This window comes from Cololabis saira, chromosome 5 (assembly GCF_033807715.1).
Source record: "Cololabis saira isolate AMF1-May2022 chromosome 5, fColSai1.1, whole genome shotgun sequence".
NCBI classification, from domain to species: Eukaryota; Metazoa; Chordata; class Actinopteri; order Beloniformes; family Belonidae; genus Cololabis; species Cololabis saira.
Genome location: NC_084591.1, coordinates 33,643,414 through 33,657,562, shown reverse-complemented (window position 1 = coordinate 33,657,562; position 14,149 = coordinate 33,643,414). Strand labels below are relative to the sequence as shown.

At 46.4% G+C, this 14,149-nt stretch overlaps 1 protein-coding gene across 1 annotated transcript in view; it reads right to left on the bottom strand.

Annotated features, from left to right (window-relative positions):
• Window positions 1-14,149, bottom strand: part of LOC133444885 (dynein axonemal heavy chain 5-like) — a 97,047-nt gene that overhangs the window by 38,044 nt on the left and 44,854 nt on the right. Inside the window, exons 43-60 of the mRNA XM_061722780.1 lie at window positions 13,868-14,083; window positions 13,631-13,777; window positions 13,369-13,541; window positions 13,209-13,279; window positions 13,027-13,134; window positions 11,537-11,724; window positions 10,818-11,012; window positions 10,529-10,663; window positions 10,223-10,280; window positions 9,921-10,052; window positions 9,428-9,645; window positions 9,209-9,343; window positions 8,917-9,093; window positions 8,419-8,508; window positions 8,148-8,282; window positions 7,758-7,859; window positions 7,265-7,432; window positions 6,925-7,131 (exon numbers count right to left, since the gene is read on the bottom strand). Coding sequence (XP_061578764.1) covers window positions 6,925-7,131; window positions 7,265-7,432; window positions 7,758-7,859; window positions 8,148-8,282; window positions 8,419-8,508; window positions 8,917-9,093; window positions 9,209-9,343; window positions 9,428-9,645; window positions 9,921-10,052; window positions 10,223-10,280; window positions 10,529-10,663; window positions 10,818-11,012; window positions 11,537-11,724; window positions 13,027-13,134; window positions 13,209-13,279; window positions 13,369-13,541; window positions 13,631-13,777; window positions 13,868-14,083 — 2,655 coding nt within the window. The remainder of the gene's footprint in view (window positions 1-6,924; window positions 7,132-7,264; window positions 7,433-7,757; window positions 7,860-8,147; window positions 8,283-8,418; window positions 8,509-8,916; window positions 9,094-9,208; window positions 9,344-9,427; window positions 9,646-9,920; window positions 10,053-10,222; window positions 10,281-10,528; window positions 10,664-10,817; window positions 11,013-11,536; window positions 11,725-13,026; window positions 13,135-13,208; window positions 13,280-13,368; window positions 13,542-13,630; window positions 13,778-13,867; window positions 14,084-14,149) is intronic.

Below are 14,149 nucleotides of genomic sequence, written 5' to 3'. Positions count from 1 at the left end.
GATGGAGACGCACATTTTAATGTATAACACACTTGGGGGCACGTTACGGTTCGGGCTGAATTAACTTTCGAAGGAATGGCATAAATTTCGCCAAAATGACATGACTAATTCAAAATGGCCGACATTCTGTTCGCTTTCGGGCATGACCCCAAGAGACTTTTGTTTAAGTTGTCCCATGATACAGGTGTGTACCGATTTTCGTGCATGTACGTCAAACCGTATCGTGGGGCTTGAGGCACAAAGTTTTCAAGGGGGCGCTGTTGAGCCATTTTGCCACGCCCATTAATGCAAACCTTTAAATATCAAATTTTTTGCCAGGCCTGACTAGGGTGCAAAATTTGGTGACTTTTAAGGCATGTTAAGGGGGGCAAAAAGGCCTTCACTTTGTCAGGAAAATAATAATAATAATAATTAAAGCTGCAAGCAGCGATGAACGGGCCCTCGCACTCACGTCCACCGCCCCCCATAAGCATATCAAAAATGACACCACCCACGACTCTATGTCAAACCATTCAAAAGTTATAGCAGAAAAAAGGAACCACCAATCAGAAGAAGGGGCAGGGCTAATTCAGGCCAATGAAGGTCAGGGACTCCATACAGAGTCTGATGACACCACCCACGACTCTCTATGTCAAAGCATTCAAAGGTTATGGCAGAAAATCGGGACAACCAATCAGAAGAAGGGGCGGGGCTAATTAAGGCCAACGAAGCTTAAGGACTCATTACAGAGTCCCATGACACCACCCACAACTTCCTATGTCAAACCATTCAAAAGTTATGGCAGAGAAAAGTATTCTAGGGTGCGCTGTTGAGCCGTTAGGCAACGCCCATTAATGCAAACCATGAAATATCAAATGTATCACCAGGCCTGGCTTGAATGCAAAATTTGGTGACTTTGGTGACAAAAATTGCTCACAAAAAATTCAGCATTGAGCCAGGCTCGAACTCTCAGCCTCTGGAACCAAAGACCGCAATGATCTGGCTGAGCTACATGTCAGCTTAGCTTCGCTGTGACTTACTAGGTTATGACAGACCAAAATAGCGATAAAATATCTGGCTCCGTTTTTCCTAATTTTTTTTAATATTTGTAAGGTATAAATATTAGTAAAACACTATATTTTATATCATTACTTTTTCTGTAACCATTCTACCGAGGTTCTAACCGGGCTGAGCACGGGACTATTTCTGACGTCACCACATTACAACAGCTGATCGGTCGGGGGGCGGGGCCGTCATCACCCTACTCGCCACTGATTGGTCGGGGGGCGGGGCCGTCATCACCCTACTCGCCACTGATTGGTCGGGGGGCGGGGCCGGCAGACGTTTGAATCAGGAAGCGGGAGTCAAACCATTAAAAAGTTATAGCAGAAAAAAGGGACAACCAATCAGAAGAAGGGGCGGGGCTAATTAAGGCCAACGAAGCTTAAGGACTTATTACAGAGTCCCATGACACCACCCACAACTTCCTATGTCAAACCATTCAAAAGTTATGGCAGATAAAAGTATTCTAGGGGGCGCTGTTGAGCCGTTAGGCCACGCCCATTAATGCAAACCATGAAATATGAAATTTATCGCCAAGTCTGGCTTGCATGCAAAATTTGGTGACTTTTGGAGAACTATCAAATATGGACCAATCACATGAAGGGGGGGCGCGCCTTTTGGCGTCTAGCGTCGCCACGGTAACACTTTTGAAAGAGAAAAGTAATGCGTGGTGTCGCAGGATGTAGACGCACATTTTGATGTATAACACACCTGGGTGCACGTTACGGTTCGGGCTGAATTAACTGCCGAAGGAATGGCATAAATTTCGCCAAAATGACACAATTTATTCAAAATGGCCGACATCCTGTTCGGTTTCGGCCATGGCTCCAAGAGACTTTTCTTTAAGTTGTGCCATGATACAGGTGTGTAGCGATTTTCGTGCATGTACTTCAAACCGTATTGTGGGGCTTGAGGCCCAAAGTTTTCCGGGGGGCGCTGTTGAGCCATTTTGCCACGCCCATTAATGCAAACCATGAAATATCAAATTTATCGCCAGGCCTGGCTTGCATGCCAAATTTGGTGCCTTTTGGGGAACTATCAAATATGGACCAATCAGATGAAGGGGGGGTGCGCTTGTTGGCGTCTAGCGTCGCCACGGTAACACTTTTGAAAGAGAAAAGTAATGCGTGTAGTCGCAGGATGGAGACGCACATTTTGATGTATAACACATCTGGGTTCACGATACGGTTCGGGCTGAATTAACTCTCGAAGGAATGGCATATATTGCTCCAAAATTACGCAATTAATTCAGAATGTTCAAAATGGCTGACTTCCTGTTCGGTTTCGGCCATGGCGCCAAGAGACTTTTCTTTTAGTTGCGACATGATACAGGAGTGTACCAATTTTCGTTCATGTACGTCAAACCGTATTATGGGGCTTGAGGCGCAAAGTTTTTTCTGTCTGAACCAACCAGATGAAGGGTGGGCGCACTTTTTGGCGTCTAGCGTCGCCACGGTAACGCTTTTGAAAGAGAAAAGTAATGCGTGTGGTCGCAGGAGGGAGACGCACATTTTGATGTATAATACACCTGGGTGCACGTTACGGTTCGGGCTGAATTAACTGCCGAAGGAATGGCATAAATTGCGCCAAAGTGACACGATTAATTCAAAATGGCCGACTTCCTGTTCGGTTTCGGGCATGACGGCAAGAGACTTTTCTTTAAGTTGTCCCATGATACAGGTGTGCACCGATTTTTGTGCATGTACGTCAAACCGTATCGTGGGGCTTGAGGCACAAAGTTTTCAAGGGGGCGCTGTTGAGCCATTTTACCACGCCCATTAATGCAAACCATTAAATATCAAATTTTTCGCCAGGCCTGACTTGGGTGCAAAATTTGGTGACTTTTTGGGCATGTTAAGGGGGGCAAAAAGGCCATCACTTTGTCAGAAGAAAAATAATAATAATAATATTAATAATAAAAATTCCTGCAAATACAATAGGGCCTTCGCACTGCAAGTGCTCGGGCCCTAATAATAATAAAAATTCCTGCAAATACAATAGGGCCTTCGCTCTGAAGGTGCTCGGGCCCTAATAATAATAAAAATTCCTGCAAATACAATAGGGCCTTCGCACTGCAAGTGCTCGGGCCCTAATAATAATAAAAATTCCTGCAAATACAATAGGGCCTTCGCACTGAAGGTGCTCGGGCCCTAATAATAATAATAATAATAAAAATTCCTGCAAATACAATAGGGCCTTCGCACTGAAGGTGCTCGGGCCCTAAATATATATAAGATGTTAACTGACATTACTAAGACTGAATTATATAATACAGTAGGTTCATGGCTGTGCATTTAAAAACCCTGAACTTACACCAGTTGACCAAATTCACTGCCTTCACTCAAAAAACTAAAGATCTTACCAAGAAATGTTCTTATTTCTAACCTAAAAATGCCATCACACCTGATAACACACATTTCTTAAAAGGTTAGGTGTTTTTCCTACGTGTTTCAATTGAACGTTTTAAGTTAAAGTCTTGATAAGATTTTGAGTTTTGGCAGTGTTCAAAATAAAATTCTGAGACCTGCTGTATTGGAGCACATTAGGCTACTTGACGTTTTATCCATCAATGACTACAGAAGTAAATTGTTAGCTTTATTACGTTTTTATTTTTCACCCTCATCACTCTACAGCTCTGTGTTTTTACAGATTAAATTTGTTAGCCACGCATCGACAGTTGTAATAATTAATAGAAACCTAGTCCTCCACAGGGCTAACGTAAAATGTTAGCAAAGTACCATAACGTTAATCTCATTAATTAGCGCTACGTTTACTTAATTTTACCTTGTCTCGGGTGACGGTCCTCCGCTCTCGGAGTAAACAGGGAGATGCTGCAGCATTGAGGACGTGCCGTTGTGGTATGCAAGCGTTGTCTTACAGTGAATACATGCAACAGTGTTGCCTTGGTGTCCAGCTTGAAATGCTCCCACACTTTTGAAATTTTTTTCCTTTTTTTTGTGCCTTTCTCTTCGCTTTCTTCGCCGCCTTCGTCGTTACCTCTACTTCCATAGTTAAAACCAAACATACCCGTCACCTCTGTCAGCGCGTTGTGCCGCATTAAACGTAGTCCGGGTGAAATACCTGCTTTGAGCTGCAAAATTAAACAATTCCTCGAGGCAGAGAAAATTCCTCGATCATTTTTTGTAATCGAATTACTCGAATTATTCGAGGAATCGTTTCAGCCCTAATCGTAACTAAAAAAGATGACAGGGAAGAAAGTTGGCAGACATCCTAACTTCAAATCAGAAATAAGAATCTCCATTCATGCAGACTTTCATTCGGTGGTCTGTTCACACGGCTGTTTCATTTTCTATAGAAGAGGCAGCATGCAGAAAAAGATGACAATAACATTGAAAAATAAACTATTACATTGGTTAGTTGAGAGTGGAGGAAAAAAATACATTGAATTATTTTGGTAAGTAATAGAAATACCAACCAGAACCTAGAACTTTATTAAATTGTGTGTGGAAACGCAGGAAAGAGGGAAGAGGTTAAGATTACAATTAAGACAATCATCTCAGATGAAACTGGACCCTATTCTTATTGGCTGGATACCCGGGGAAGCACAATTATATTAAATATGAACACACTTTCATAAACCTCAGTTTACTGACCGCAAAGGAATCCACAGCAGGGAACTAGAAAAACATCAGCGGTGGCCGACACAAACAGCTGGAGTCAGCCGGAGCCAGGCGGGGCCAGAGAGCGGCAGCATCAGATGCTGTCAAGCCTCATTACAAAGAACAACATGTATTAACAAAGCCAAATGTGCATTTCTGGGAATTTGGAGACCCTTTTTTAACTCTTAATCATTGATTATTGAAGACCGGAGCCAACAGGTGAGCCAGTGGATACTGAGACCATGTAGCTTCTGTAAAGACGCATCCTCACTCCCTGTAGACCTGGAGAGCTCCAGCAGACTCGGATTTAAGAAAATGAGCCGTTTCTTGTTTCCGTTTCTGTGTGGCCACCGTTCTTTCGGTTTTCACTAAAGCATCACGTGATATGAGGCCTGCAGGGCAACAACAAAATTCATCCCTCCATTTCCTACACAGGGTCATGGGGGGCTACTGGAGTCTCCAGGAGCCTGTCCCAGCTCACTACAGGTGAGGCAGGGGTAGGCCTGGGCGATACACGGCGGTGTCTGTCATCACGTGACTCCACCCATCCAGTCTGAACAAGAAGGGAAACCCAAGAAAACAGCTTATGGTTCAAACGAGAAACGGCTGACATAACAGGACTGTCTACTAGCGCATTTCAAGTTCCCACACTCTCACGCTGAGAAATAACAGCGCACAGTAACTCCAACGGCCCATCTTACAAACGGATCAGAGCTACCAATGCTACCGTCTGGAGTCACCGACCAATCAGAAAATCTGAAAATAGATGTTATTGTTGCCGGCTAAGGGTTATCGTACATTTATCGTGATATTGATTTGAGGTCACATCGCCCCGCCCCAGGCAGGGTACACCTGGACGGTCTCTAGTCCACCGCAGGGCCATGTGTGTACACACACACCTGCATTGAGAATGCAGACTCCACACAAAAGCACTCCTGCGGGGCCCGGGAGTCGAACCAGGAACCTCCCTGCTGTGATGCAACAGTGCTGACCACTAAGCCTAAAATAAATCCATTCAAAAATTCGGATTCATTCCCGGTCGGGCAACTGGAGTCTGGTGGGGGCCTCCTGCTTGCAGACGTCCTGCAGACGCCCCGGTCTGACCTCTCCCCTCATTGCAAAACATAAATTAGCAATTCTAACTCTAATAATTATTCCTGGCATTATCATGATGTATTGTTTCATATTATTATATTAAGTTATGAAATCTCATGGGATGTTAAATTATAGTATTATTATATTGTTATATATAATAGTATGGTGATATAATTTGGTTATATGTTATAATATTTTATAAAAATTATGTTATATTAGGATATTACTATATTATTATGCTATATTTATATAATACCATGCTACACCACTCTATATAATTATTTATTTGTTTACTCTCGAATTAATATTCTCAATTTATGTATCTATTTTCATCATCTTATTTACACTCACACACGGCACGCACACACACACAAATACTGATGTTGTCTTTTGTCGTTGTTTGCACTGTATGTTAATAAATTAAAAAAAAAAAAAAAAAAAAAATCTGATTCATCAGTTAGTACCAGTAACAGTTTTTAAACTATTGTAATTTCTTTTTTAATAATGGTGACCTAGTTTCATGTTGTGGATCAGAACCTAAAACACTGAGAAAGAAAGGTGTTGGCGGTTTGACCTCCGTTCCAGGTGAGGTGGTGGCCTGGGAGGTCATGGGGGCAGAGCTTCGCCGTGAGCACAACAGAGGCGCCACCAGAAACGTACCAGGCTTGGGTTTATCTGATTCACGCTGAAGTAAAGTGACCCGTGGACCTGCAGTACTACTAAGACGTCACCCCGACATCAGGATTTAGTATTTAGCCAAGTCTGTTTTACACTATAAACATATCAGGTCATGATGCTACATGTTCCAACGGTTTTAAAATCCCCCAGGGCACAATGAGGGCACGTGCCGGCTGACAGTCAACATCTAACTTTGTTCATCGCACAAGTTAAATAAATCACATCATTTTCAGTGTTTTGTTAGTTGGCTTAAACAACGTGGTTGAAGTTAGTGAGACGAGTCATCGATTCAATAACCGATAGAATCATCATCTATAAAAACAGTCATTGGGTGCAGCCCTATATGACACAGTCATACAAATGAGTTTAAATGATGATATTAATACTGTCCTTAAATGTTACTGTAAAACTATTATGGCCAAAAAATAGCCAGAAAGGAAAAAGGACACAAAGAAGAAAACGTCGACCAATCAGAGAGCCAGCAGCTAACCTGGTCTCCCCATTCGTTGATGACAGGCATGTTGATGTCGTCGATGAAGATGGTCATCCTGCGCCCCGCCGGCGGGCCATAGGTGGTGCCCATCCGTTTATCGATGTAGCTCTCGGTGGTTCTCTGGAACATTCCTGGCAGCGTGGCGGATGAGAAGTTCACCGTCTTGTTGAGGTGAAGCTCTGGGTCCAGCTTACTGGTGTAGCCCTGAAGGGGGACCGGACAGATCACGCTTTCAGAGGCGTCCTCTGCCTGGATTCATGTTTGAATTCAAGATTCTGAACCCTAAATCTTAAAAAGGAAGGTTTTCCTCAACAGCTTCCCGACTCTACGCTCTCACTTTAATCATGACAGTCTTGGCGGTTCCCTGCTCTCCGATCAGCAGCACTGCCTTCTTCTGCTTCATGATGGTCTGCATCAGGAAGTCCGTCCTCACGTTGTCCACGTTGGGAACCAGGATGGAAGAGTAGTCTGGTACATGGTCTCTGGGGTAGATATATTCTGGGACCTGAATTATGACAAAAACAAACATTTAAAACACATTTATACTCTATAATAGAGAGGATTTGTGAAGGATGGGCAGCCCTGGTAACATAGTCAACTGTATTGGTCTGGTAACAGTCGGTCTGGAAGCTTGAGACCATAAACTCATCTAGGCTTTTTTAAGGCCTCAGTGATAAATTAAAGTCATTTTCTCATTGACTTTTAGTTTCCTCCTGCAAACACAAGACCTTCTTCTTCTGCGGCCAGTAGACAGAAAGCCAGAGGAAGACGTTGGCTTTGACCGGCTCCTAACAGGAGGATAAACGAGGACGTCAGAGAAGCCCACAGACCTTGTTGGACCAGTGCTCCCACTCTCCCTGGTCATTGACGGTGAACTCAAAGATGGTCTGCTTGTCCTGAGTCTGTGGCAGGTCTAGACGTGAGCTGTGGCCCTGCATAACAGAAACACAGAAACAACCATTTTCCCTGGAGCTCATGAGGAAGTGCTCAACAGCAACAAAGACATCACACCACCTTTAATCTGAAAAATGAGCTTATATCAAGAAACGGGCCTCCTGCGTTCTCTGCAGGGTTTATTACAACCCGCAGACATAACAGAGGGCGGAGCGCGGGACAGGTTAACCCCTCCTTGGTAGGCTTTGGAAGAACAGCCGGTGACAGCGGACTTGTACCCTCACCGGGACTGAACACTGACATAAATTCATGTAAAGGTAAAAGACCTTCAGGAAGGCCTCCATCTTGGCTTTGTCATCCAGCTCCAGCAGCGCACCCAGAGACCACATGACTGCAAAAACAAACAGGCGGCCAGCGTGTCCATGGCGGACCTGCTTCTCCTCTGTAGAGAGGAGCAAACCCTATTAATAGACACAGGAACAGGAATCAGCAGGGACCAGACATCTTCTCCCACCTCACATTTACAAACTATGATGTCTTCTTTTGAAGACACCTTCCCCAAGCAGGACGCCCCCCCCATCTTCTGAGTTTACTGACCTGCAGCAGGTCAATAGTCTGTCTGATGTACATACACTCCAGCACCTGCATCTTCGGAGACACAGCGGTGAACACAAACTCCAGCAGGTCCTGAAGGTGTTAATACAGAAATACATTACTTTCTCATTCATTTGCTGTTTTTTTAGTTTCATCTCTTTCCAGCTGCCAAGGGAAATATCTGCTACTCCACTTCGAGGGGACAGACCCCCCAACAACCCTGAACAGAAATATATGCACGGACACATGGATGGATTGTGGTAAAAGTCATTTTGTTTTCTGGTGGGGGGGGTGCAGTTGACTGTCAGCAGCAGCAGAGCTCTCTGAGGAAGGCGGGAGAACCGCCGAAACTTTCAGAGAGAAGGTAAGAAGTCGGAACTTTGTCTGAAAAAAAAACAATCCATAAGATATCAATCTGAAGACATGATGAACACAGAGCTGTTTATCGTCATGGAAACAGCCTGTCCCGATTCTAAAAGCAGAATCCCTCTCCACCCTCACCTGGTAGCAGCTGTCGAAGCAGCTCCTCAGAGCTTCCGCCAGCTGAGCCGGGAGCTCCTGCAGCCAGGCCTGCAGGATGGGGCTCCAGCTGAGCACCGAGGAGCTCATGAACACCATGCCGTTTCTGGACACGGTGGCCGGGGAGGCGTTGTCGATGTTGTGGGCTTCAAAGACGACCTGGAGGGACAGAACCAGAGCTAGAGTCCTAACTTTATTACTAGCGCGGTTTCAGGTAAACTGACAACCGTGGTCGGCGGACTCGGACGGCCTCAGCGGCTCCGTGCTGAGTCACCTTGCAGCAGGGAGCCATGGGGATTCGATCTCCATTTGCCAGCGTCAGGGTTTTGTTGTCGTCCAAAACTGAGTTTAGGTTCTCAATCCAGATGGCGTCCACTGGACCGTCCAACACGATCCAGATGTACTCCCCCTGACGCGCACACACGGAAACATGCAGGTCATCACCTGTTTGTGCACACGTACACGTACGAACCAGATTACATCGTCAGTCAACCTTCTTGGCTTTGAGAGTTTTCCTCCACAGCGTGGAGAAGATGCCGTCTGTCCAGTCGTTGGTGGCGACCTCCAGCCTGCCGAACATCTGCGAGGCTGTGATGGCTTTGGGGTTCATCCTCATCTCCCGGTGGGGGGAGCCACAGTCCGTCATGGCCTTCATCAGCGTGTTGATGCAGTTGGTCTTCCCTGCGCCGCTGGGACCCAGCGTCATCATACCTGCATGAGCAGGACAGATGTAAAAGGTTTGTGCTGCACAGCGTTTCTATCCTCAATTGTAAACATTGACTTAAATCCAAACACTACAACAAATGGACCCAAAGTCCTGGTACGAGTCCACAGACTGTCATTGACGAGGATAACAACTGCTTATGGACGGCAGGTTGACCGCTGGGTTCTGTTGGACATTCTCAAGCCCGTCACCACATCCAACCACGGCCAGACTACCAGAGCTCGCTGTTTTTAAAGGGCGCTCTACAACAAGAAATGTGTACCGTGCCGGACTCTCTGCGTCTCATAGAGCTGGACCAGTTTGAGAATCCAGGGAGGATGTGGGATCAGACCAGCCTTCTGAGCCTGGCTGGAGATGCACGCCTCCAAGTCTGGATAACCGGCTTTATCCAGCACTACACAAGAGGAAGGAGCGGAACATGAGCAGCTCTCAGACATCCAATAAAAACACACTTTAAAGGACGGGTTTCGTTCATGTCAAGCCTCAGAACAAACAAACCACAGGGAGAGCCCCAGAAGTATTTAATTACAGATGTAGAAAGTGCTAGAATGGAGCTACACCTACCAATACCAGGGAACAGATCGTTGATCAGACTCATGAACAGCGGCTCGTCTTCATCCACCTGGAATAAACAAATCCATGCTGTGAAAAAGACAAACTGCTGTCTGCTGGGTAAGAAGGGAATCCTGCAGACACTCGAGCAGAACAAAAGTGGAGGTATTTCATCAGAAATCCCAGCTCAGCTACACCGGAGTGAAATGATCCTCCTAACAGCAAAAGTCCTCAACTAATCCTCAGCACGTCAAAATATGTTTGCTAGTTGTTTCTGCCAGTTTACTGCAACAAGGAGAGAAAGGAAGCTCTAGTCACCAGCTTGGAGAGGTTCATGTCTCTCAGAACCCTCATCACCACTGTTGTCTCTGGTTCCGACGGGTTGGATCTCTTCACAGCTCCCAGCGTCCTCAAAACTGACAGAATGTTCCTGAGGCCAAAGTCATAATGAACCTGGCGGGAGGTACAAGGAAGAAAGACCACCGGGGACACGCTGAGACCGTGTTCTGAACACTGACACGCTTAAAACGGTTCAATGAGAAGACACAGGTGTAAAACGACAAGACAAAATGCTGCTGTTGGGGATAACCAGGCATGGAACTCCCACCTGTTTGGACAGCTGCTCCTCACACAGCTTGTAGAGGGTGTAGAACTTCTTGCTGAGGACCTGGTTCTCCCGGAAACCTGCACTGGCCAGTTTGACCCTCATGATGATGGCTCGGTCTGGGACCATCATTGCCACAGTCCGAAACTGGATCTTCAGGTTCTCGGGCAGCTCCTGACGGCCTGCGTACCCGGGGTTCTGGGGGACAAAGAGGATGCTGGTAAGGTGCAGAACTTTAAAGCTGATGAACACGGCCCAGTTTCACGGCCCTGGACCGTCTGTTCTCCTCTGGAAGTCATCATCTTTGTTGACACCCAGGAACTTGAAGCTGGACACCCTCTCCACCCTCTCCCCGTTGCTCAGGATAGGCTGGGGTTCGGATGTTTTCTAACGGTAGTCCATGGTCAGCTCTTTGGTCTCTTTGTCCGGGAACGGAGGTCTCCGGTTTTTCACGCGACAAGCGTCAGTTTGCCGACAGCCGTGCTGAGACCATCTCTTCTGGGAGGCTCTTCTGGTGCGTACCGGAGATGGCAGCAGTGCTAAAAACCCTTCACACATCACAACCTGAGAAACATGACATACCCTAATATCCAACATTCCAGTGATATGATGTTCCAATATTCAGGGTTGTGGAGTTTGGCAACACCATATCACTTTGCTGTGAACAAACCCAACAAGAAGTGATTCTGACGGCTCATCTCCTGCGCCCAGAGGCCGGGTACCATGGTTAGGAAGATGCCGAATTCAGGGTCCATGTCGACCAAGTCTCCATCGGTGAACACGAACTGTTTCTTCTTGTTCTTCTTACACTGCAGGACGATGTAGATCTGCTGCGCAGCGACGGAGAGCACCGGCAGCTCGATGCGGTTGAACTCATCAAAACAGCCCCAGGCTCCAGACTGGGCCAGCCCTGCAGGGACACAACAACCATGTTTCATGTGTCTTTCACGCAGGTTCGACCCCTGTTTCTCACTTCTACCCAACGGCTGCAAGTTTCAGGTCTCATAGTTCACCATCAGCCCCCAGGAGACATTTCAAAAGCTCCCTAAAATAGTCAATAAGAAATCAGATTATTTATATATAATTAATTTGATGTCTAATTTAGTAGTATATATTTCCCACTTAAAGGGGACCTATTATGAAAAACAGGTTTTCTCTTGCTTTAACATATATAAAGTGGTCTCCCCTCAGCCTGCCAACTCAGAGAAGGAGGAAAGCAACCAAATTCTGCAGTGTCTGTACAGCCGCCCGGATGAGCCGTCCAGTGTGATGTGGATCTACGAGCCGTTCAGATTCTGTTCCCGTCGTTACGTAACGACGGGAGCGATGCGTGAACCCACGCCCACAACTAACTCTGGCCTGAACAAGAACAACAACTAACTCCGTCTGCCGGAGCTTCCGCCATTTTTTCGTAGCGGTGTATCGCGTCATTCGCGTCACCGCGTCAGGCAGCCAATCAGCACAGAGCCTCATTATCATAGCCCCGCCCACTCAGAATCCTGCGTAGATAATGAGGTTAGAGAATGGGAAGATAAAGACATGGCTCAGAGGCTGAATTTCTCATTTATTTAGCAAAAACAATCAAAAGCTTGTTTTTAAGACATTCAAGGCCTGTCTAAAATAGCTATTAGATGCCATAATAGGTCCCCTTTAAGAACTGATGATGAAAATGGCTTCCCTGTCAGCGTCCTGAGTGGCGTGATGGGCTCTCGCGAGACTCCGGGGGACGGGTGACTGTTTTGCCCGGGAGGGAACGTGACAGGCAGAACGACTTTTTGGATCTACAGACGCTGAGTCATGCCTTAGTCATACCTCTTTAATAACTTATTAGGCTATGATCAGATGGATTTATGATGCTCTCAGATGACGAAAACAAAAAGCTACTGCCACATGCAAATAGCTGTAATAAGTTTTAGATTCTGTCCTTGGAGGTGGAAACAGAAGTTTCATTTTGAAGGTCTCACCTGAACCATCCTTGCGCCACAGAAAGTCAACATTTGCTCCCATTAGCATTTGTACTAGTGCATGTTTTTATTTTACAGGATGAGGAGTTCACATGAAATAGTTTTGGGTCAGTTCAGTTCTGAGTTCTATTTGTTGACCGTTAGGACGGAGGTCCAACAAAGGCCTTTCCTAGCTCCAATCTGAGATGACATTTAGCAAGAAGCTTCCAATAGCTTCCCACCCAGCGGTACCGGAGATAAGAACACACCTTTATAGATGCGGCCCAGTCCTCTGTAGTCCATCTGATCCGAGCAGTTGAAAACCACCACATACTTCCCCAGACAGCGACCCATATCTTTGGTAGTCTCCGTTTTGCCTGAAAACAGACGGCACATCAAAGTCGCCCCAACAGTGTCTAAGAGCTGGTTCTGAAAGCGTATTCTGCGTTACCGGTTCCTGCTGGACCCGCTGGAGCTCCGCCCATGCTCATCCCCAGAGCCTGAGACAGCGTGATGTAACACCTGGACAGATTTCCACATATTTAGCTCCGATCGGCCCCCAAAGGCCCCTCTCCAAGGTCGTATCACCACAGTGCTGCACATCAGCGTACCTGTCAGTCAGCGGAGTGATGACGAGTCTGTCGGTGCAGCCCAGGTATTCGTTGCAGTAGTCGAACTCCACGTCGGTGATCCGGATGGCGCACCTGTCCACGTCCTCCAAGAAGTAAAATCTTGACTGTTTCTGCCACTCAAAGTCTGAATCAGATCGTATCTTCAGACGTACCTGATGGAGATAACATAACCAAAGCAAATACAGTCAGCCACTATGATCAATATCAAAACTAGACCCTTGGCCATCCCATTATCACTCACCAGGTCACTGAAGATGTCCTTTTGGTGGACATGGATGGTGATGAGCGTTTCGTACTTGGTTCTCTCGTTCTTGCTCAGCTCCCTGGTTGTCATGTCAATGAGCTCATTGAGGAGGTCCAGGAACTGTTGGTTGGTTGTCTGCATGATCTGAGAAACCAGTCACATGGAACACAGCGAGGAGAGCATCAGCGTAACCAGTCATGTTTCACATTTCTCCAGATTTCAAAGTAAAAGCACCTTCTTGTCCGACTTGCTCCGGACGAGCGCGGCTTCTGCGTCTCTCGTCCAGATCATTTGGATTCCCAGCAGGCCGACCTGAGCTGGAAATGCTGACTGGAACTCCAGCAGCTTCATCCCAGTGTCACTGATGGCCTGATAGGCCTGGCGGATGATGGCGTGGAGGGTCTGCCTCACCCCGGAGAGCAGTTGTCCTAACCACTCCTCCACATTTCCCTGGAGGACACATGACAGTCAAAGATAACCCCCTTACTTTAAAGGAAAACGAACGTTCCCATCAAT